The 22,718-nt window shown below is 44.8% G+C and overlaps 1 protein-coding gene across 1 annotated transcript in view; it reads right to left on the bottom strand.

Moving 5' to 3' along the window:
• Positions 1 to 22,610, bottom strand: part of PMM2 (phosphomannomutase 2) — a 30,318-nt gene extending 7,708 nt beyond the window's left edge. Inside the window, exons 1-7 of the mRNA XM_042971040.1 lie at positions 22,481 to 22,610; positions 11,236 to 11,347; positions 8,725 to 8,801; positions 7,961 to 8,052; positions 5,154 to 5,253; positions 4,972 to 5,047; positions 3,726 to 3,841 (exon numbers count right to left, since the gene is read on the bottom strand). Of these exons, the coding sequence (XP_042826974.1) occupies positions 3,726 to 3,841; positions 4,972 to 5,047; positions 5,154 to 5,253; positions 7,961 to 8,052; positions 8,725 to 8,801; positions 11,236 to 11,347; positions 22,481 to 22,546 (639 nt within the window). The 5' untranslated portion in view covers positions 22,547 to 22,610. The remainder of the gene's footprint in view (positions 1 to 3,725; positions 3,842 to 4,971; positions 5,048 to 5,153; positions 5,254 to 7,960; positions 8,053 to 8,724; positions 8,802 to 11,235; positions 11,348 to 22,480) is intronic.
• Positions 22,611 to 22,718: the final 108 nt, after the last annotated feature.

Raw genomic sequence — 22,718 nt, forward strand, 5'->3', positions numbered from 1 at the left:
AAAAAAAAATTTTTTTTTAAATGTTTTTTATTTTTTATTTTTGAGAGAGAGATACAGAATCAAAGCAGGCTCTAAGCTGTCAGCACAGAGCCTGACATGGGGCTCGAGCTCACAGACTGCGACCTGAGCCAAAGTTGGAAGCTCAACTGAGCCACCCAAACACCCCTAATTATTATTTTTTTAATGTTCATTCACTTTTGAGAGAGAGAGAGAACGTGAGTGTGGGAGGGGAGAAAGAGAGAGGGAGACACAGAATCTGAAGCAGGTTCCAGCCTCTGAGCTGTCAGCACAGAGCCCAACACAGGGTTCAAATAGACAAACCGCGAGTTCATGACCTGTGCCGAAGTCAGACAGTTAATGGACTGAGCCACCCAGGCACCCACCCTATCTATCTACCTACCTACCTACCTTTCCTTCTTCCTTCCTTCCTCTGTCTCTTCCTTTTCTTTCTTCTTTTTCTAGTTTATTCATTTATTTTGGGAGAGAGAAACAGCACGTGCACAAGGAGGGGAGGGGCACAGAGAGGGAGAAAGAGAATCCCAAACAGGTTCCTTGCTGTCAGCGAGAAGCCCTATGAGGGGCTTGATCCCACAAACTGTGAGATCACATCCCGAGCCTAAATCAAGGGTCAGACTCAACCCACTGAGCTTCCCAGGTGTTCCCTCACACTTTTTCTAATGCTCTACGATAACGGTATATTAATTAAGAAGTGAGGGCACAAAAACAGATGCTCAGATCAATGGAACAGAATAGAGAACCCAGAAATGGACCCACAAACGTATGGCCAACTAATCTTTGGCAAAGCTGGGAAGAATATCCAACAGAATAAAGACAGTCTCTTCAGCAAGTGGTGCTGGGAAAACTGGACAACGACATGCAGAAGAATGAACCTGGACCACTTTCTTACACCAGACACAAAAATAAACTCAAAATGGATGAAAGACCTAAATTTAAGACAGGAAGTCATCAAAATCCTTGAGGAGAAAGCAGGCAACAACCTCTTTGACCTTGGCCGCAGCAACTTCTTACCCAACACATCTCCAGAGGCAAGGGAAACAAAAGCAAAAATGAACTGTTGGAACTTCATCAAAATAAAAAGCTTCTGCACAGCAAAGGAAACAATCAGCAAAACTAAAAGGCAACCAACGGAATGGGGGAAGATATTTTGCAAATGACATATCAGATAAAGGGTTGGTATCCAAAATCTATAAAGAAGTTATCAAACTCAACACCCAAAAAACAAATAATCCAGTGAAGAAATGGGCAAAAGACGTGAATAGACATTTCTCCAAAGAAGACATCCAGACGGCCAACTGACACATGAAAAAATGCTCCACATCACTCATCACCCGGGAAATACAAATCAAAAACCACAATGAGATCACCTTACACCTGTCAGAATGGCTCACATTAACAACTCAGGCAACAACAGATGTTGGCGAGGATGCGGAGAAAGAGGATCTCTTTTGCATTGTTGGTGGGAATGCAAACTGGTGCAGCCGCTCTGGAAAACAGCATGGAGGTTCCTGAAAACATTAAAAACAGAACTACCCTATGACCCAGCAATTGTGCTACTAGGTATTTATCCAAGGGATACAGGTGTGCTGTTTCAAAGGGGCACGTGCACCCCCATGTTTATAGCAGCACTTTCAACAATAGCCAAAATATGGGAAGAGCCCGAATGTCCATCGATGGATGAATGGAAAAAGAAGATGTGGGGTGTGTGTGTGTGTGTGTGTGTATAAAATGGGAGTATTACTCGGCAATCAAAAAGAATGAAATCTTGCCATTTGCCACTATGTGGATGGAACGGGGGGGGGGGGTATTATGCTAAGCGAAATTAGTCAGAGACAGACAAATATATGACTTCACTCATATGAAGAATTTAAGATACAAAAGAGATGAGCATAAAAGGAAGGAAGCAAAAATCATGTAACAGGGAAGGGGACAAAACATAAGAGCCTCTTAAATAAAGAGAACAAACAGTTGCTGGAGGGGCTGTGGGAGGGGGGATGGGCTAAATGGGTAAAGGGCACTAAGGAGTCTACTCCTGAAATCACTTTTGAACTCTATGATAACTTGGGTGTAAATGGAAAAAAGAATCGAGGGGGGGAAAATACCTCTGTAAATAGTATCCACCTTTAAAAAGTAGATGAGATTAAAAACCAAGCAAGCACAACTGAGGTGTGGTAGCACAGCAGCTCAACAGAACAGAAAATGAAGGGTTCCCCAAAGAAGGCAAGCTCCCGGTTATCTCAAGACCTGGGTTCCATTCAGCAAAGTCCCGATGCCTCGGATGGCCACGCCCACAGCACAAGCATCACTGCTAATGAGAACCTGTCCGAACGGCTCTCTTCCTGGGGTGCACGGAGTGGCACCGAGCTGCACAGCTGCAGAGGCCCCCGCCCCCCCACCTCAGATCCTACGTGCAGTTTCGCGAGCCTGCTTTTTCCGAACACGTCGAAGTCAGAGACTTTCTTCCAAAGCTTACGTCCAAAGCACGTCACCAAAAGAAGTCATGAGCCACGCCTCTCTGTCCCTAAGAACCGGGCTAGAGGGCACAGCTGCCGACAAGCAGCGCCATGTGGTTTGGGACCAGGACAGCGTCTTGCACAACCTGCACCCTGACGGAGGGGCAGCTCGTTGGACCGGAAAGCCCACAGGCCCGAACAGCAGGAGGTTTGTTCTGGTGCCACTGGCTTGGTCGTTAGCTGTGTGACACTCTGAGTCCCACTTTTATCATTTAGAAAGATGGACGCGAGACCGTGCTGCCCAGAAGCACACTGGAAAACTGTATGTGGGGGCCTTGCTGAAAAGGCAGGAGGTCCATCCCAGAAAAACCTCAGCAGAGCAGCGAGTGTTCTGGACCTGGGACCACAGGGATAAAACCTCCACATATGCAGCATCTGTGAGACACTGGCTGGGTGCAGGATGGCCACAGAGCCCGAAACAGGACCTCTGGTATCAGGCAAGGGGACTCCCATAACCGGGCGGCACAGGGACGCAGACGGGCACAGAGCAGGACAGGGGTTGAAAGGGAGGTGTCCATAGAGGGGCCTGGGGCTGGGGAGTGAACGGCCGGTGCTGAGCCTTCTCTTGGGGCCTCTACACCTCTCTGACCTCCTCGAGGCCCACCTGTCCTGCCGCCACTGTGGCTCTGGGGAAACCCTCCTCCGTGCTGCTCCTGCTGGTGGTGGCCTTTGACTGCTCTCGGTCCTGATTTAGATTCAGTCCGGACCCGGGATTTCCCATAGCCCCGGGTGGCTCCCCAAAACCTCTGTGATGCCCAGCTCTAAACCATCCCTGGCGCTATTTCTTGAATTTCAGACGCATGAGAGTCCCTGTCTTCCTACCATTTAGGATTCCTGCCCCCAACTCATAACGCATGTCCCTGGCAGGAAAATGCAGTGGAAAAATGACAAAGCCCAGGGCTTTGAAATGCACAAAGGATTGGACAGTGGCTCTGGGGCAGGTGTTCTGGAAGGCATGTGAAACGAGCAGTACTGAACTCAAAACCACTCAATTTCTGCCTCCATTGAGGCGTCCCGTGTCCGAGCACAAAGGGGAGGGCGGTTAATCACACCCCTCACGTAGGACAGAAGTCGTCACCGAGTGTGAGCTGGATCAGCGTGGAAGGCGGAGGAGAGAAAGAAGCCTGTTTGTGCATGTGCCCTTTTGCAGCCCAAACCGGACAGTCGAACTCCAAAAAACACTTCGGTACTTACCGGCATGGTTTTGTCTCCGAAGAAATAGATGGTCTTATAGCCGTCTTTTTCCACATGTCCCAGGCAGTACCTCTTGTCCCATCCATCAGGAAAGACGTCAATGCTGATCTGGCCTCCTGTAGGGCCAGAAACACAAAAGCTAAAGGTAGAAAGGAGGCTAAGGGCCCGGCCCTGAAAAGAACGTGTTGTTTACTCAGCAGCAACTGGACGGCCAAGGTTGATTTTTACTACCCTTGTTTGCTACTTAGGGACAGGTTCTAGATCATGCGACATGTTGTTTTCCCAACATGCTTTCACCTAAAATCTACAAGCGAGACAAACTGCCAGCTCAGAACAAGGCACGCATCTGTGTTCAAGTGCTTCACCAAGCGTGTGGGTCTGAGTGAAGCAAGCTGGCGAAAGAACCGGTAACAGCTTAATTCAGCTTTTAACTCGAGCTTTTAAACAGGTTTTAACAGGCGCTCGCTCTCGGTGGACAGTGCCCAGAAGCAGACGGCGTGTAGATCATCTTGCAGGAGAAAGGAAAAGCACGTGGACGGGGATTGCAGGCAGTGTTGAGGGCAATGAAAGCCCCGTCAGACCTTTGTCAGGGAGATGAACAGCTCACACCTCAAGGATATTTAAAAAACCTACCCCTTCATCTATCAGACATAATCCCTTCGCACTTCCAGTTTTCCAAAAGCTGTACCCCTACAAGAGGTGGTAAAATGAGGGGGCTTTAAGTAATTACTCACGAGTGCCAGCAAATCGTTTCCTTAGAGCCTCTGACGGGCGCATCCTACCAAAACCCAAGGCCAAGACACCAGCGCCACAGGCAGAACTCTATCAGACACCAGAAACGCTCGCACGCCAGTTTGCCCGTGTAGATAAAACCTGTGTGAGCTCAGACAAGTCCCGTTTCCTTCCAGGTCCTGGGTTTCTTGATTTGTAAAACCAACCCTACTGATTGCCAAGGTTCCCCGATACTCAAATATTACTATATTCTAGAATCTACCCAGCCTCGCTCTATTTCGGGCCAAGGGGAGGGTCCGGCCAGGTGAGAATTCATAATCAAACCCAGCAGCCTGGGCAAGCCGCCGTGAGGGCTGATCACACAGGAGCCGTTTTCTCCTTGTCGAAGGACCGCTCCCGAAATCCTCCCACCTGCCTTCAAACTGGGCACAGTCTTATTTTAAGAGCACCCTGGCCCACGGCAATCCCACAGGAAACATTACCCGCTCCTGAAGCCCGTCCGCATGCATGATACCTATAGAGAACGTGATGCCTTTTCCTGCAAACTCCTTCCGCAGATCTGCTACGAACTTCTGTCTTATGTTTTCTTTCTGAGAAAAACGGAGATACCGATTATCGTAGTGCAGTTTAGAAGGCACCCTTTAGCCGCTGGCCACGTGGCTGCACATCAGTCCAGGCGGGGTCAGGGGGACTCACCTTATCGAGTTCGTGAAACTCCATGCGTTCTTCTTGGCTGCAGCTTCTTCCAATGGGGGACACGTTTAACATCCCATTTCGGAACTCAATGAAAGTGCCTCTAGAGAAGACAGGGCCAGACATACGTTATACTTGGGCAATGTTATAGATGGAAGAACGGGTGAGGAATTCCAGAAGGCAGAGGCTGGTGTGATCAACATTTCACAGGCTGTGCTTAGCCACATGGCAGGGCCACCAAGCCCTGAGGTGTGGCCAATCCCAGCTGAGATTAGATTTCAAAGATGGAGAATGTCACCATCGTTGGAAATATTTTATCCTGAGTATATGTTAAAATGACTATGTTCTAGATATACTGAGTTAAGTAAAACATGATTAAAATTAATTTCACTTGTTCCTTTGTTTTTTTTTAAAGTGGCTACAGAAAACTTAAAATTGCACGTGACTCATGTGATTTCTGTTGGACAGTGAATTTCACCGTTAATAAAGAGCTATGAAAATGATTACCATCTCTCAAGTCCCCCAAGGAGTCTGGAAATTCATGTATCAGATACCTTTGCTACCGACCCGTTGAACCCACTGATCTGACCAAGCAAACCTATGGGAAAAGGCTCTGAGAACAGCCCAGTGAGCCTCAGTGATCGCTAAGGAAACACGGGTCACCCGTGGCCAACTGCTATTAAATGATTGTTTAGTAACTTTAGTTACTTTGAATAAAGATGTTTAAAAAACCCCATTTTCCCCCCACCATGTTTCCAATTTCCATCTCAAGATAGTTTCTTAGAAAATCAAATACCCATGAGCTTTTATATTCTTAGGATGGAATTTAAGTGTTCTGTGACAAACTGTGCACTCTGAAATGACTTCCAGTTCTAAACACTGACGCCTGTGAACCTCTGACACCTTTTCCCCGGACCCTTTCCACTTTCTGTGCACAGCCCTGATCTTGAGAAACCAGCCACCTGTAAATCTCGGGGACACATGCCCAGTGTTGAGCAGAGGGCTGTTTCAAGGCCAGCGCTGCCTCCTGAGACCCTATGTGACTCAGGGTGCCTCTCAGAGCCTCACAAAGGGGCTGAGGCAGTCCTTGTGGGTACCTCTAAGGGGTCCCGAGAAAATCAGATGGCCAGGTTTTGCAAGCTGGGAAGCAATGAATACTCATCGCATAAAGTCAATGTGGCAAAATCTCATCACTGCATCCCTTCCCTGGCTGTGCTCAAACTGCACAGGAGGCAAATGACATAACCACACACGTGCATCTAAGATGCTTCCTCCAGCAGCCCCCCCGCCCCTCCCCCGCCATACATCCTGGAGCTGGTACAGACCAGACTTGTGCCTGTATCTGCTACGTGTACCCTGGTAATCGTTCCCAGGGGTGACCCTAGAGCTGTGGGTCCTAAACGTCAAAGAGCTCAATGAGTTGTCCCCAACTCAAGGATACAGTATCCCTCTCATTCCCACGGAAGGGAGGCTGATGCATTTGAGAAAGGCTTCTGTTCTCAAAAGGCAGGATTACGGCACATTTTCTGGTGTTCGATTCCTCCCCGAAGATCTGGACTCCTGTACAGTCTTACTGCACCCACGTGACCCACATGGGGCATACAGCAGCGCTGATGGGAGGGGTGGGCAAATGCTGATCAACGTGGTCTCAGGCCTGCTCCCCAATCGAGGGGGCACCTCCTGCGTCAGTGGAATGACAGCTGTGCACGTGGGTCTCCCTCACTGGGATGACAACCCCTCTGAGGACAGGATTATGCCTTATCCTTTCCTCTTTTTTAAGCCTCTCTTAATGCTTAACCCAAAGGAAAGCCTGAGTTGACCTGGGATACGTTATATTTCCACTTTCTACTATGGAGAATTGCCATGATACATAAAAGCATACAGAACAGGAAAACGAAGTCCCATGTGCCATTACCCAGCTGTGGCCAGGACTACCCTGGGCCCAGCCTGTCTCGTCCGTAGCCCCTTCTGGGAGATGTGAAAAGGGAAGGCCCTTGCCCCGAGTGGAGGTGCTGGGCAGGGGCACTGGCTTCATGGATTCTGGTGGTTTTGAGCAGTTCCCAAAGCACATGCCCTGAAATTCAGCTGCCGTTTAAAAAACGTTTCTCCCCCTCATCATCAAGGTGTTACGTATTAAGGGCAGAAAACTGAAAAGAAAATGAACGTATTTCTAAGAAAACACCCATTACATCACCAAGAAACAGCCACTGTTAGCCTATGGGTTCATTTTCTGCCAGTGTTTTAACTGCGGGCATGTAACATTACTGTTGGTATTATTTAAAAATGGGAATGGAGGTGAGCACAGTATCCAGGGTGAGAGGTAAGTCCCCAAATCAGATGCTTGCTGAGGTCAGAACAAGGAGGGAAGGGGTGTGGGAAAGACTGAGGGTGCGGGTGGGGGGAGTGTGGCTGAGCCGGCTCCCGCCGCGCAGGAGCGGGCCCCAGACACCACAGGAGCCGGAAGTGCAGGCACTTTAGCATGTGAGCTCGGGTGTCCAAATGACAGCAACTGATTCAGATTTTATTTCACACCGTGAACCCAGCAAACACGGCCACGTGCGGGGTCTGGCTGGGCCCCCAGGTGACTCGCGCGTCTGGGAGCTGTTTCACAGGCCTTCCCCGCAGCCTCGGAAAGCACCTGGTGTCAGATTTCCACCAGGTGCAGATGCCATCGTTTCTGTCCTCACTTCCGCTGGAAGGTCTCCAGCAGTTCCCTCCTAAGCACAGGGCCGGGGACTGACTCAGCACCATGCCCCCAAAGGACACTAGTTCAGCCTCTAGCTCAGCCTGTCTGCTGAGAGCAAACCCACCTCTTTCGCGGGAGCTTAATTTTCGCGATGTAGCTCAGGCAGTAGTTGATTAAATCTTGGATCAGGGCCTCCCCCAGGTGACCCTGAATGTTCTAGACAAAGGAAATACGGGTTACTTGATTCAGAGACAGGCCATTTTCAAAATTACTTTCTCGCAAACCCGGGTCTTCAGCCACTACCGCTTGAGGGTCACGAGGCTGGTGTGGCGGCCGGGGTGACACACCCACGCTGCCTTTTTCCTTCTTTCCCGTATAAGCAAACCCTGAGGGGCTTTAATTAAAGCATGTTCTGTCTCATTACTCAAGATTTTTGTACTCATTACCTTTCAAATGCTTCATGGAAGGCCCAAAGAGTACACTACTGCTGCTTTTATCCAATTAAAATACCTACAGACGCTGACAGAGAACACTGTTGTTCCACTCTGGCCTTCTCTTATGTCTGAACAGACGATCTTATTACAAAGAGCTACACGGTGCCTCCAAAAATGCTTGTAGCAAGGGAGCCTGCCTTACTCTGTGCTATCACTAATGAAAATATTCGATTAGCTATCCTTAAAAAAACAATTACGAAAATTCAGTTAACCGTTTGGAATATGCGAGTCGCATGGTTCAACATGCAAGATACAAAAAACACGGGGTGGAGATTCATTCCTTCCCTGTGCCTCACCTCCCAGGTACATCTCCCCAGAAGCACTCAACATCAAATATCCTTTCAGAAAACATTTTAACAGTAGCATGTAGTTGTTTGCATATTCAAGAACGTACCTGTTTACACAAGAGTTTCCCATCTTTGTATGCTACCAGGCCATTTTCTGGAAACACATAATCATATTTTTCAACCACTGCAACCGAAACGAAAGAAAACAGCACGTGATGAACTGAAGGCTGTGTTTCTATTTCCCTTTTTTTTTTTTTTTAATGTTTATTTATTGAGAGAGAGCACTCGAATGCGCAGGGGAGGGGCAGAGAGAGAATCCCAAGCAGGCTCCATGCTGTCAGTACAGAGCCCGAAGATGGGCTCAAACTCACCAACAGTGAGATCATGACCTGAGCTGAAGCTAAGAGTCGGATGCTCAACTGACTGAGCCACTCCCACTTTTTTTTTTTTTTTTTTTTTTTACTTAAAGTAGGGTTCATGGCCAGCGTGGAGCCCAACATGGGACTTGAACTCACAACCCTGAGATCAAGACCTGAGCGGAGATCGAGTCGCACGCTTAACTGACTGAGCCAGCCAGGCACTCCTCTATTTCTTGATTAACACGCATCACCAATAAGATTGCTGAACTCTAGTAAGGACTGTAAAAGAATACCTCGTCGTCACAGATTGGGCGAGTGGGGAAAGAGCTCCTCAAGTTTTTCTTTTTTTTTAGAAGACTCTCAATTACAAACGCAAAAGACGGTGGCCAGGCTAGAGACTGCACACGTGGTGGGCCCTCTCACATCTCTGCCTTCAGCCCCCTCTTATGTACACGGGAAGATGGGCGTCCGTGACAGCCCTCAAGCCTCACTGTGGATCTGCATCACTGGGGTGGCAATGGAAATGCGCAGATTCCCAGGATCTGCTCACATTTATTTATTGACAGTTTATTTGAGAAAGAGAGAGAAAGAAAGAGAGAGAGAGTACATGCACGCGCTAGGCAGAGAGAGAGGGAGAAAGAGAATCAGTCCCAAGCAGGCTCTATGCTGACAGCGGAGCTTGATCCTATGAAGATCCTGTGAGAGGATGAGCTGAGCCGAAATCAAGAGTTGGGCACTCAACTGACTGAGCCACCCAGGTGCCCCCGTTCTCGGGCTTTCTGATTACGAATATCGAGGGGCGAGGCTAAAATCAGATTGTTTTTTAAAAAAAGGTCTTTGGGTGATTCTTACAAGCAGTCAGATTTGGAGACCACTCATACAAATCTAAATGGGCCCTCAAACTTCAGGTGCTTGTTAAAGTGCGGATTCCTACGTACCATGAGTTGGGTGGGGTCCTCACATCTGTATTTTACCAAGTTCCCCAGTGATTCTGATACGGCTGGACCGTCAACTTTCTCCAGCTTGTGGATGTTTTGATTCTGTTGCTTTGACTTACAGTCTTTGAAATATACAGACAGGGCCCAACCCTGACACAAAACCTCTTCGAGCCTGTGGTTTAAAATCTGGCCAGAGGCAGAAAGGGCCATCAGGGCCAGGTAACAGGATTTCTGGGGCTTAATGTGCCCCTGTTAAATTGTTTACAGGCTTTCTAAGTAAGGCATCTACAGGAAAAATTAAGTATAAGCAGAACAGGGTTTTAGAGAGAACGCACAGATTATACTTACAGTGACTGAGCCTGTAAATATAGCTTACACAGATGCTGACTGTAAGATATTACAGCCAAAATGCTCGTTCTCAACCGGGGGTGATTTTGCCCCCTCGACATTTGGCAATGTCTGGAGACATTTCTGGTTGTCACACTGGGGGTGGAGGGGCTACTGGCATTAAGCGGGTGGAGGCCCAGATGCTGCTGAACACCCTACAATGCACAGGACAGCCCTCGACAAGAGAGAAGGACCTGGCCCAAATGTCAACAGTGTCCAAAAGACGATCGATTCATCTAGCTCTCCATCCTCTATTTCTTACAGTCCAGGCACCCTAGAGACACGGGCTGCAAGATGAAGAATCCATAGTCCTAGTCTTCAAGAAAAACAGACAAGCAGCCAGTTTCCAACAAGCATGGAGTGTGGCGCTAGGGGGGCTGTGCATGAGGCCATCCGGGGGGAGCAGCTGAAATACGATTCCCAGGCCCCACGGACCTCAGAGTCTCCAGTGAAGGGGCCAATAAGTATGCCCGGCTTCCTGGGGTCCTGTGCTGGAGAGTCTGGTTCAAAAGAAGGGGAGCAGCCTGGGTGACTCATGAATGGGGAACTCTGGGAAACACCGTGTTAGGGCAACAGACGGCCCCCACACCCAGAGGGCACCTCAACACCCGGGTGAGAAGGACAGTCAGGAGACAGGGTCTGAGCGGAGCTGGGAGAGTGGACGCGGACAACATAAGCATTCTGGGCAATGACACAGACACTGGAAGTTCTGGGGAAACGCCCCACGCGTCTGAGTACCAAGAGGTCCACCACCGACTCCAGAAATTTACTCATGGGATTAAAAACAGGAAAGAGAAAGCAGAGAGAATGATCCCCCCAACAAGGAAGCATGTGGGGAGGAGGCCTCGGGCCGGTGCCACTTAACAGCGACAGGCCCTAACTGCCTCCTAAGAAGTTAATCTTCTACCGAATGCAATCAGCAATGTCGCATTACCGTCACTTCCCAGCTGCTCCTGCACTTTCTCAAAGTCGGACCCGCCCACCACTCCAATCTTCATCTTCCGTCTCAGGTTTTGGAGAAAGCCGTCCATTTCCTTGGTGATTTTCTACGTTTCAAGAAGGAAAATAAAAAGTCGTGAGCGGTAAAGGGATCAGGAGACGAAACCTGGAGGGACACAATCCTTACGTTCATACAAACCAGTTCAGGCTCTAGGTGTGTAGACGAGTCCAAGTACATCAGCTTTTCACCAGAAAAAAACCTGTTAACGTTTACTTATTTCTACCTAAAACACACAAGTAATACATAAACAGCCGGTGTGTGCTGTTCTGGCTAGTCCTCTCTGCATTTCTAGGCTTGTTTCTATGCAGAAAAATAAATAGGTCTTGTTTTTGGAAACACGAGTAGACTCATTCTAAGTCCTGTGCAATGACTCGCTTTTTCAGCCTTAAGTGGTGATTTTTCCAAACCAATGGACACGGACTAGCGCACTTCCTACAAATGTTACCCTGCGCTCTACTTACGAATGTAGGTGGCTGATTTTAACGAAAATAACACAACACAATTAAAGAGGACGTTGAGAATTGATTTGTTATAACTACACAAAACCAAAGCAAAAACAAAAGCCATGAGAGTAAAATCACTAGATTTTTTTAGTCTCTCCTAAAAGAAAAGCTCCTATCTATAAACAGTGGTCACAACAGTATAATTTTATGCTGGTTAAAATCCAAACTGTGCACTAATTCAAAAGAAATTAGAAAGTCACATGAAAAGACATCTCTGTTAAGACAAATCACAAGTAAGTTTTAAAAGTTATGTTGTTAGGGGCTCCTGGATGGCTCAGTTGGTTAAGCTTCTAACTTTGGCTCAGGTCATGATCTCGTACTTTGTGAGTTCGAGCCCCGCATCAGGCTCTGTGCTGACAGCTCAGAGTCTGGAGCCCGCTTTGGATTCTGTGTCTCCTCTCTCTGTCCCTCCCCTACTTGTGTTCTGTCTCTATCAAAAATAAATAAATGCAAAAAAATAAAATAAAAAAGTTATTTTGTTATTTTTTGTCAATCTGAATTGTACATTCACATGGGTATTTTTATTTTTATTTTTTTAAAATAAACTCTGCCCCCAACATGGGGCTAGAACTCATGACCCCGAGATTAAGAGTTGCCAGGTGCCCCTCACAGGAGTGAGCCAGTGAGGCGCCCCTGACAGTTCTATCTTTAGAAATGAAGTTACCAGAAATTAAAAACAAAAATAAAAATGACTTAAATTCAGTACATAAACATCTGGAATTCCATCTTCTCTTTTTCTTAAAAACAAAACAAAACAAACTGGTTTAGAGTAATCCACACATAGGACTAACCAAATTGCACAGAGGGCTTGTAACAGAGTCTTTTCTGTATCTTCAGGGGAATCTTGATGTGTCACACACAATGTAGAACTACACTGGTGGCCTTTGTGAGTCAGTGACTGTGAAAATGGGTCCTAGACCCACCCCCCCACCCCGGGCCAACTGGCTTACTCTCACCTGAGGTCAGAATGGCAGAAGTGGGGGAAGACTCCCTGGATTGCAAAATACTAAAAATGCAATACTTCTGGGCGCCTCAGTGGTTCAGTCGGTTAAGTGTCCGACTTCGGTTCAGATCATGATCTCGCGGTTCGTGGGTTCGAGCCCTGTGTTGGGCTTTGTGCTGACAGCTCGGAGCCTGGAATCTGCTTCAGGTTCTGTGCCTCCCTTTCTCTCTGCCCCTCCCCAGCTCATGCTCTGTCTCTGTCTCTCAAAAATAAATAAATGTTAAAATAAATTTTTAAAAAATGCAATACTTCCATCTTCAAACAGAAGCCCGAAGCTGCAATTTATGTGATCTTAACCCCTGTGCACAGTGATGAGCTCCAAGGCACTGTGGCCATCAGACATGTGTCTGCAATGTGAATGGGTTGTAGAAGGCACCCTTTCACTTCCAAGTGGCAGCAAATATTTTTTTGACAGGAAATAAGACCCAGCTGCTTGTGACCACAACAGGCATCTCAATTACCCATTGTAGGAGACATCTTTAGAGCAAAATAATCACACACCAAAGTTGTTGTGATGTTCCCAAATAACTCTTGTGTTGACAATTACAAGGAATTCTTTATAAATCACCCTGGACAAAATAAACAGAGAAAGATTCAAAAGCTTGAGATTAACGTCAAAGACTGTTAAAAATTCACCTTCTGACTACTAGGTATTTATTCAAGGGATACAGGTGTGCTGTTTCGAAGGGACACACGCACCCCAATGTTTACAGCAGCACTATCAACAATAGCCAAAGTATGGAAAGAGCCCAAACGTCCATCGATGGATGAATGGATAAAAAAGATGTGGTATATTTACACGATGGAGTATTACTCGGCAATCAAAAAGAATGGTATCTTGCCATTTGCAACTACGTGGATGGAACTGGAGGCTATTATGCTAAGTGAAATTAGAGAAAGACAAATATCATATGACTTCACTCATACGAGGACTTTAAGATACAAAACAGATGAATATAAGGGAAGGGAAGGGAAGCAAAAATAATATAAAAACAGGGAGGGGGACAAAACAGAAGAGACTCTTAAAAATGGAGAACAAAGAGAGGGTTGCTGGAGGGGCTGTGGGAGGGGGGAGGGGCTAAATGGCTAAGGGGCATGAAGGGATCTACTCCCGAAATCATTGTTGCACTACATGGTAACTAACTTGGATGTAAATTAAAAAAAGAAAAATTAAAAAAGAAAAATAAATAAAAATTAATAAAAAAAAATTCACCTTCTGAAAAAACCAACTATGAGAGACTTTTTTTGGGGACAAGAAAGGAAAACCGACGGCAGCAAAGAAGACTCAGCAAAATAGGGCGCAGCGGCCAGCACCGACCCGCTGCCTAGTTCTGCAAGGTACGACAGCAACACAGCGATATCCATTCATTTGTGTAGTGCCTGTGGCCACCACAACACAGTTGATTACTTGTGACAGATACCACATGGCCTGCAGAGTCTCAACGAATTATTTACCATCTGGCCTTGTGCAGAAAAACATTTGCCAACTGCTGGACTGGGGCATTACGTAAGATGAGGGAACTGGTGATAATTTTCCCAGGTGTGACGATGGCCCCTGTGGTCACCACAGATGTCCTCAAGAGATGCAGGCTGAAAAATTTAGTGGTGAAGCACCATGATGACTATGGCTTAAGGAGTGGTACAGCGCGGAATAAACAAGTAGAGAGACAGTTGATGTCAATCAGTGCTGAATTTAAGTGGTGGGGATATGGCCGTATACTAGTTTTTCAGTGGTTCTGGTGCCTGAATGTTTTCTAACACACAGCTGGGAAACAACTGTTTCCCATTCAGGCTTGTGCCTCCCTTCTTTTCACAGACTTTTATTCTGAGTCTCAACTGTTTTTGTTTTTATGTTTAGTTCTTTTTTCAAATAAAAAAAAATTATTTATTTAGAGAGAGACAGTGTGAGTGGGGGAGGGGCAGAGAGAGAGGGAGAGGAGAGAGAACCCCAAGCAGGCTCTGCACTGTCAGTACAGAGCCCGATGCAGGGCTCGAACTCATGACACCGTGAGATCATGACCTGAGCTGAAACCGAGAGTTAGATGCTTACCGACTGAGCCACCCAGGTGCCCCTCAACTGTTTTTAGATGGCGTGGCAGTCCTTAGGAAAGTATTCAGCCCAAGAAGATTCTACTTAAACAGTGATATGTGCAAGGCTCTGGACTCCATTCAAACTAGATTTTACCTGTTTGCATCATATCGTCCTTTAGCAGCTGCAAGATAACCTATTCTGCTTCCGGATTGTAATGTGCTTATCAGTGTTGGAGAATATATGTATTGAGGAAGGGAAAGGTTGTATAATGAATAGATCTGTTGGTAAAGTATATTTGTTTTTACCTGGAGCACCCAGCACACAGAAACAATTTTCTTTTAAATTAAGACTTTTTTTTTCAGTGTTAAAATTGTTTGCTGCCAAGAATATCATATTTCAGGTATTTTAAGGGAATACGTTGTGGGTTTCTTTGCTCTTTCATACTGCACGCTTATCTATCCTGATTCCTTCTGGGAGTCAGAAGCACCTTCTGGAATGGCAGAACCAGGAGCCAGAACAGCATCCGTCTTACAGCAATGGCAGAAAATGGGAAACTTAGCAAAGAACAATGCCCAGTAGACCAGAAACTTGTACCAGATTTGCTGTGACAAATCGAGATCATGGTTTCACTGAATCTCAGTTTCCTTTATTTAAAACGGTAACAAAAATTATCCTATTTGGAGGGTGCCTGGGTGACTCAGTCAGTTGGGTGTCTGACTTGATTTCAGCTCATATCAGGATCCCAGAGTCGTGGGATCTAGCCCCCATCAGGTTCCACACTGAGCAGGGAGCCTGCTTAAGATTCGTTCTCTTTCCCTCTGCCCCTCTCCCTGGCTCATGCTCTTTCTCAAAAAAAAGAAAAAAAAAATCCTACTTGGGTAAAAGAGGGAGACGGCTTGAGAGGGAGAAGGTTCTAAAAAGGTTTGGAATGTGAACCATAGACCGTTACAGCCAATGGGCCAAATGGAGCAGCTGTTTGTTTTCATAACAAATCAGTAAAGTTTTATTGGAACCGAATGAAGCTGGTCTACCTGTCGTCTATGGCTGCTTTTGCATTAGAATTGATTAGTTACTACAGACCACATGGCTGTCAAAGACAAAAATTCTTGCTATCTGACCCTTTAGGAACAATGAAATGCTGACTCTGGCTCTGGACCAGCAAGAACTTGTAGCTGTCCACAAGTGCAGGCTGGTCGCTGAATCTGTGTCAAAAGGAGCCTTTGAAGAACAAGGCAGTTGAGTATCACCACTAGATCCACTGAACCTGCGGGCCAGAAAGGCAAACTGATCTAAAACCACATGCATTTAATGTGGAAATGTGGAGCACACCATTGCCACCACTCAGCCCAAATCAAGAAGGTAGGGATACAATGTGAAGATAGTGAGGTCACTTCAGTGACCAGTCTGTGCAAGGAGGAGGTCAGAGTGAGCTTCATCACAAACGCAGACCTTAACTGAAACCTATCCATGCCTGTAGCAGCAAAATCAGGAAGTGGGAAGCAAGCTTCCGGGAGTCCAAGGAGGCTCTCAGGAGGCAGTCTGCAAAAATCTGGGCCTCCTTGATCACTGGAGAAGGGGGTGGAGAGGGGAGGGGTGCTAGCGGCTACTATTTATTATTACTGAACCCAGCCTATTGTAGCCAAGATACTTTAGTGAATTTGTTCGATTTCATTCGAGCCTCACCAATACCATATGGAACTGGGAATGCCCCCATTTAAAACCACTCGGGTTGGGGGGGCGTTATGGGAGGAGCCAAGATGGCGGAACAGCATGTAAGTTTTTTTGTGTCTTGCATCCATGAAACACAGCCAGATCAACACTAAACTATCCTGCACAACTCAAAAACCGATTTGAGGATTAATACAACACCCTGCACAACCTGAACCACAGAACTCAGCAGAGAGAAACTTCATTTTCAATTTTTATTAAAAATATTTTTCGTTAATTTTTTCTACTGTATTTTTTACTTCTATGTAATTTTTTTTCTAATTCTATTTTACTTTCATCATTTCATTTTATTCCATTTCAGTGTATTCATTTTTTTCAAATTTTCAAACGATTTCCTTTTTTTTCTTTCCCCTTTTTCTTCTAATCTATCAAGTACAATTCAATACCCAGACCAAAACACACCTAGGATCTAACATCATTTATTTGATTTTTGTGTGTGTTGTTTTTAATTTTAATTTTTTTAATTTAGTTTTTTTAACCTCATTAATTCCCTTTCTCCCTTCAAAATGATGAAACAATGGAATTCACCCCAGAAGAAAGAGCAGGAAGAAACGACAGCCAGGGAATTAACCAACACAGATACAAGCAAGATGTCTGAACCAGAATTTAGAATCACGATCATAAGAATACTACCTGGAGTCGAAAATAGTTTAGAATCACTTTCCGTGGAGATAAAAGAAGTAAAAGCTAGTCAGGATGAAATAAAAAATGTTGTAACTGAGGTAGCTGCAATCTCGAATGGATCCAGGGCGGCAAGGATGCATGAGGCGGAAAAGCGACAGACTAAGGCAAAAGAGCAAGGTTTAAGGATTAGAGAAATCAGTGACTCATTTAAAAGGAACAACATCAAAATATAGGGGTCCCAGAAGATGAAGAGAGAGAAAAAGGGGTAGAAGGGTTATGTGAGCAAATCATAGCAGAAAAGTTTCCTAACCTGGGGAAAGACACAGACATCAAAATCCAGGAAGCACAGAGAACCCCCATTAGTTTCAACAAAAACCAACCATCAACAAGGCATATCATAGTCAAATTTGCAAAATACTCAGGCAAGGAAGAATCATGAAAGCAGCAAGGGAAAAAAAAAGTCCCTAATCTACAAGGGAGGACAGATCAGGTTTGCAGCACACCTATGCACAGAAACTTGGCAGGCCAGAAAGGGGTGGCAGGATAAATTCAATGTACTTAATCAGAAAAATATGCAGCCAAGAATTGTTTATTCAGCAAAGCTGTCATTCAAAATATAAAGAGAGATAAACAGTTTCCCAGACAAACAAAAATTAAAGGAGTTTGTGACTACTAAACGAGCCCTCCGAGAAATTTTAAGGGCGACTCTGTGAGGGGAGAAAAGACAAACAAAACAAAACAAACCCTAAAAAAAATACATAAAGACCAAAAGCAACAAAGACTAGAAAAGACCAGAGAACACCACCAGAAACTCCAACTCTACAGGCAACATAATAGCAATAAATTCATATCTTTCAGTACTGACTCTAAATGTCAATGGACTCAATGCTCCAATCAAAAGACATAGGGCAAAAGAATGGATAAGAAAACAAGATCCATCTATATGCTGTTTACAAGAGACACACTTCAGACCTAAAGACACCTTCAGATTCAAAGTAAGGGGATGGAGAACCATCTATCATGCTACTGGTTGACAAAAGAAAGCCAGAGTAGCCATACTTATATCAAACAATCTAGACTTTAAAATAAAGACTGTAACAAGAGATGAAGAAAGGTATTATATCATAATTTAAGGGGTCTACCCACCAAGAAGACCTAACAATTGTAAACACTTATGCTCCAAATGTGAGAGGACCCAAATACATAAATCAATTAGTCACAAATATAAAGAAATTCATAGATAATAATACCATAATAGTAGGGGACTTCAACACCCCACTTACAACAATGGAAAGATCATCTAATCAGAAAATCAACAAGGAAACAATGGCTTTGAAGGACACAATGAATCAGATGGACTTAACAGATATATTCAGAACATTTCATCCTAAAGCAGAATATACACTCTTCTTCAGTGCACATGGAATGTTCTCCAGAATAGATCACATACTGGGACAAAATCAGCCCTCAACAATTACAAAAAGATCGAGATCATACTGTGCATATTTTCAGACCACAATGCTATGAAACTCGAAATCAACCACAAGAAAAAACTTGGAAAGGTAACAAACACTTGGAGACTGAATAACATCCTATTAAAGAATGAATGGGCTAACCAGGAAGTCAAAGAGGAAATTAAAAAGTACATGGAAGCCAATGAAACTGATAACACCACACCCCAAAACATCTGGGACACAGCAAAGACAGTCATAAGAAGAAAGTATATAGCAATCCAGGCCTCCCTAAAGAAGGAAGAAAGGTCTCAGATAGACAACCTAACCTTACACCTTAAAGAGCTGGAAAAAGAACAGCAAATAAAACCCAAAACCAGCAGAAGACAGAAAATAATAAAGATTAGAGCAGAAATTAATGCTACTGAAACCAAAAAAACCAACAACAACAACAAAAAAAAACAGATCAATGAAATCAGAAGCTGGTTCTTTGTAAGAATTAACAAAATTGATAAAACACTAGCCAATTTGATCAAAAAGAAAAAGGACACAAATAAATAAAATCAAGAATGAAAAAGGAGAGATCACAACCAACACAGCAGAAATAAATAAGAAAATATTATGAGCAATTATATACCAATAAAGTGGGCAATCTGGAAGAAATGGACAAATTCCTAGAAACATATAAACTACCAAAGTTGAAACAGGAAGAAATAGAAAATTTGAACAGACCCATAATCAGTAAAGAAATCGAATTAGTAATCAAAAATCTCCCCAAAAACAAGAGTCCAGGGCCAGATGGCTTTCCAAGGGACTTCTACCAAACATTTAAGGAAGAGTTAACACCTACTCTCTTGAAGCTGTTCCGAAAAATAGGAATGGAAGGAAAACTTCTAAACTCTTTCTACGAAGCCAGCATTACCTTGATTCCAAAAGCAATTCCAACAATACATTAAAAAAAGTATCCACCACGAGCAAATAGGATTTATACCTGGGATGCAGGGCTGGTTCCATATCTGTAAAACAATCAATGTGATTCATCACATCAGTAAAACAAAGGATAAGAATCACATGATCCTCTCAACAGATGCAGAGAAAACATTTGAAAAAATACAGCATTTTTTCTTGATAAAAACCCTCAAGAAAGCAGGGCTAGAAGGACCATACCTCGAGATCATAAAAGCCATATATGAAAGACCCAATGCTAATATCATCCTCAACGGGGAAAAAGTGAGAGTTTTCCCCCTAAGGTCAGGAACGAGACAGGGATGTCCATTCTCGCCACTGTTATTCAACACAGTATTGGAAGTCTTCGCCTCAGCAATCAGACAACACAAAGACATAAAAGGCATCTAAATCAGCCAAACTTTCACTCTTCACAGATGACATGATACTCTATATGGAAAATCCAAAAGATTCCACCAAAAAACTGCTAGAACTGATTCATGAATTCAGCAAAGTGGCAGGATAGAAAATCAATTCCCAGAAATTGGTTGCATTCCTATACACCAACAATGAAGCAACAGAAAGAGAAATCAAGGAATTGATCTCATTTATAATTGCCACCCAAAACCATAAAATACCTAGGAATAAATCTAACCAAAGAGGTGAAAAATCTATACACTGAAAACTACAGAAAGCTTATGAAAGAAATTGAAAAAGACACACACACACAAGAAAAAATATTCCATGCTCCTGGAGAGGAAAAATAAATATTGTTGAAATGTCAATACTACCCAAAGCAATCTACAGATTCAATGCAATCCCTATCAAAATAACAACAGTATTCTTCACAGAGCTAGAACAAATAATCCTAAAATTTGTATGGAACCAGAAAAGACCCCAAAAAGCCAAAGCAATCTTGAAAAAGAAAACCAAAGCAGGAGGCATCACAATCCTGGACTTCAGGCTGTATTACAAAGCTGTCATCATCAAGACAGTATGGTACTGGCACAAGAACAAACACTCAAATCAATGGAACAGAATAGAGAACCCAGAAAAGGACCCACAAACGTATGGTCAACTAATCTTTGACAAAGCAGGAAAGGATATCCGATGGAATAAAGACAGTCTCTTCAGCAAATGATGCTGGGAAAACTGGACAGTGACATGCAGAAGAATGAACCTGGACCACTTTCTTATACCAGACACAAAAATAAACTCAAACTGGATGAAAGACCTAAATGTAAGACAGGAAGCCATCAAACTCCTCGAGGAGAAAGCAGGCAAAAACCTCTTTGACCTTGGCCGCAGCAACTTCTTAACACGTCTCCGGAGGCAAGGGAAACAAAAACAAAAATGAACTACCGGGACCTCATCAAAATAAAAAGCTTCTGCACAGCGAAGGAAACAATCAGCAAAACTAAAAGGCAACCGACGGAATGGGAGAAGATATTTGCAAATGACAAATCAGATAAAGGGTTAGTATCCAAAATCTATAAAGAAGTTATCAAAGTCAACACCCAAAAAACAAAGAATCCAGGGAAGAAATGGGCAAAAGACATGAATAGACACTTCTCCAAAGAAGACAGCTAGATGGCCAACCGACACATGAAAAAATGCCGAACGTCACTCATCATCCGGGAAATGCAAATCAAAACCACAATGAGATACCACCTGACACCTGTCAGAATGGCTCACATTAACAACTCAGGCAACAACAGATGTTGGCGAGGATGTGGAGAAAGAGGATCTCTTTTTCAATGCTGGTGGGAATGCAAGCTGTTGCCGCCACTCTGGAAAACAGTATGGAGGCTCCTCAAAAAATTAAAAATAGAATTATCTTACGACCAAGCCATTGCACTACTAAGTATTTATCCAAGAAATAAAGGGATGCTGTTTTGAAGGGGCACATGCACCCCAATGTTTACAGCAGCACTATCAACAATAGCCAAAGTATGGAAAGAGCCCAAATGTCCATCGATGGATGAATGGATAAAGATGTGGGATATATATACAATGGAGTATTACTCGTCAATCAAAAAGAATGAAATCTTGTCATTTGCCACTACGTGGATGGAACTTGAGGGTATTATACTAAGCGGAAAAGCAAAATTTGACAGTCAGATAAAGACAAATATCATATGACTTCATTCATATGAGGACTTAAGACACAGAAGTGATAAACACAAGGGAAGGGGAGGGATGTGGGATTTCGGGAACATGGAGGGGGACAAAACATAAAAGACTCTTCAATATGGAGAACAAACAGAGGGTTACTGGAGGGGTTGTGGCAGGGGGATGGGCTAAATAGGTAAGGGCATTAAGGAATCTACTCCTGAAATCATTGTTGCACTATATGCTAACTTGGATGTAAATTAAAAATTAACAAATAAAAAACAAACAAAAACAAACAAACAAAAAAACCACTCAGGGGTTCAGTGATTTGCTCTAGGTCAGACAGCTGTCAACAGAGTGAAGTTGAGACTCTATTAGGTCTGTTTGACCTGGAAACCTATGTTTTTCCTATTAGGTTGCAAGATGCAGCTCATAGGTGACAGGACTGAGGAGGGAACATAGCTGGTAAGAGGGCTGAGTTGGGGTTCAAATTCAGGGCATGCGGTGAGAGTCCAAAACTGCGTTTTCCAACCCCATACACGTTGTTTGCTTTCAAGGGTTTTCAGCCCGTCTCATCTCTCCGAGCACCCTGAGGTCTTGGGGATGTGTTTCGAGTTTCCGTTTCACCCCTGGAAGGCACCTAGAACGGAGTTCAGCCTTGCCGAGGAGGTAGGCGGCCCTCAGCCGCCCCTCGACCCCCACCCTGGGCGGCCGTCAGCCCCAAATGTGAGCAGCAGGCGGCTCTGCACCCGCTGCCGCCAGCCGGCCGGGTGCCGCCTACCTGTCGCGGGGCGGTCAGGGTCCCGTCCACGTCGAAGAGGCATAGCGCCGGGCCAGACGCCGCCATGTCCCCCGTTTCCAGCCGCACTTGATGAGACTCGTTGGCAACCAGGAACTCGGCCCGGAACTTCCGGGCTCGGCCCCCGTGCCACAGGGCACGCTGGGAGAAGGAGGATCCATTCCCACGTGTCTGGGACCAGAGTCAGTTGGTCTTTAGGAACCACAAATCCCAGAATGCA

Source organism: Panthera tigris, chromosome E3 (assembly GCF_018350195.1).
Source record: "Panthera tigris isolate Pti1 chromosome E3, P.tigris_Pti1_mat1.1, whole genome shotgun sequence".
Classification (NCBI taxonomy): Eukaryota; Metazoa; Chordata; class Mammalia; order Carnivora; family Felidae; genus Panthera; species Panthera tigris.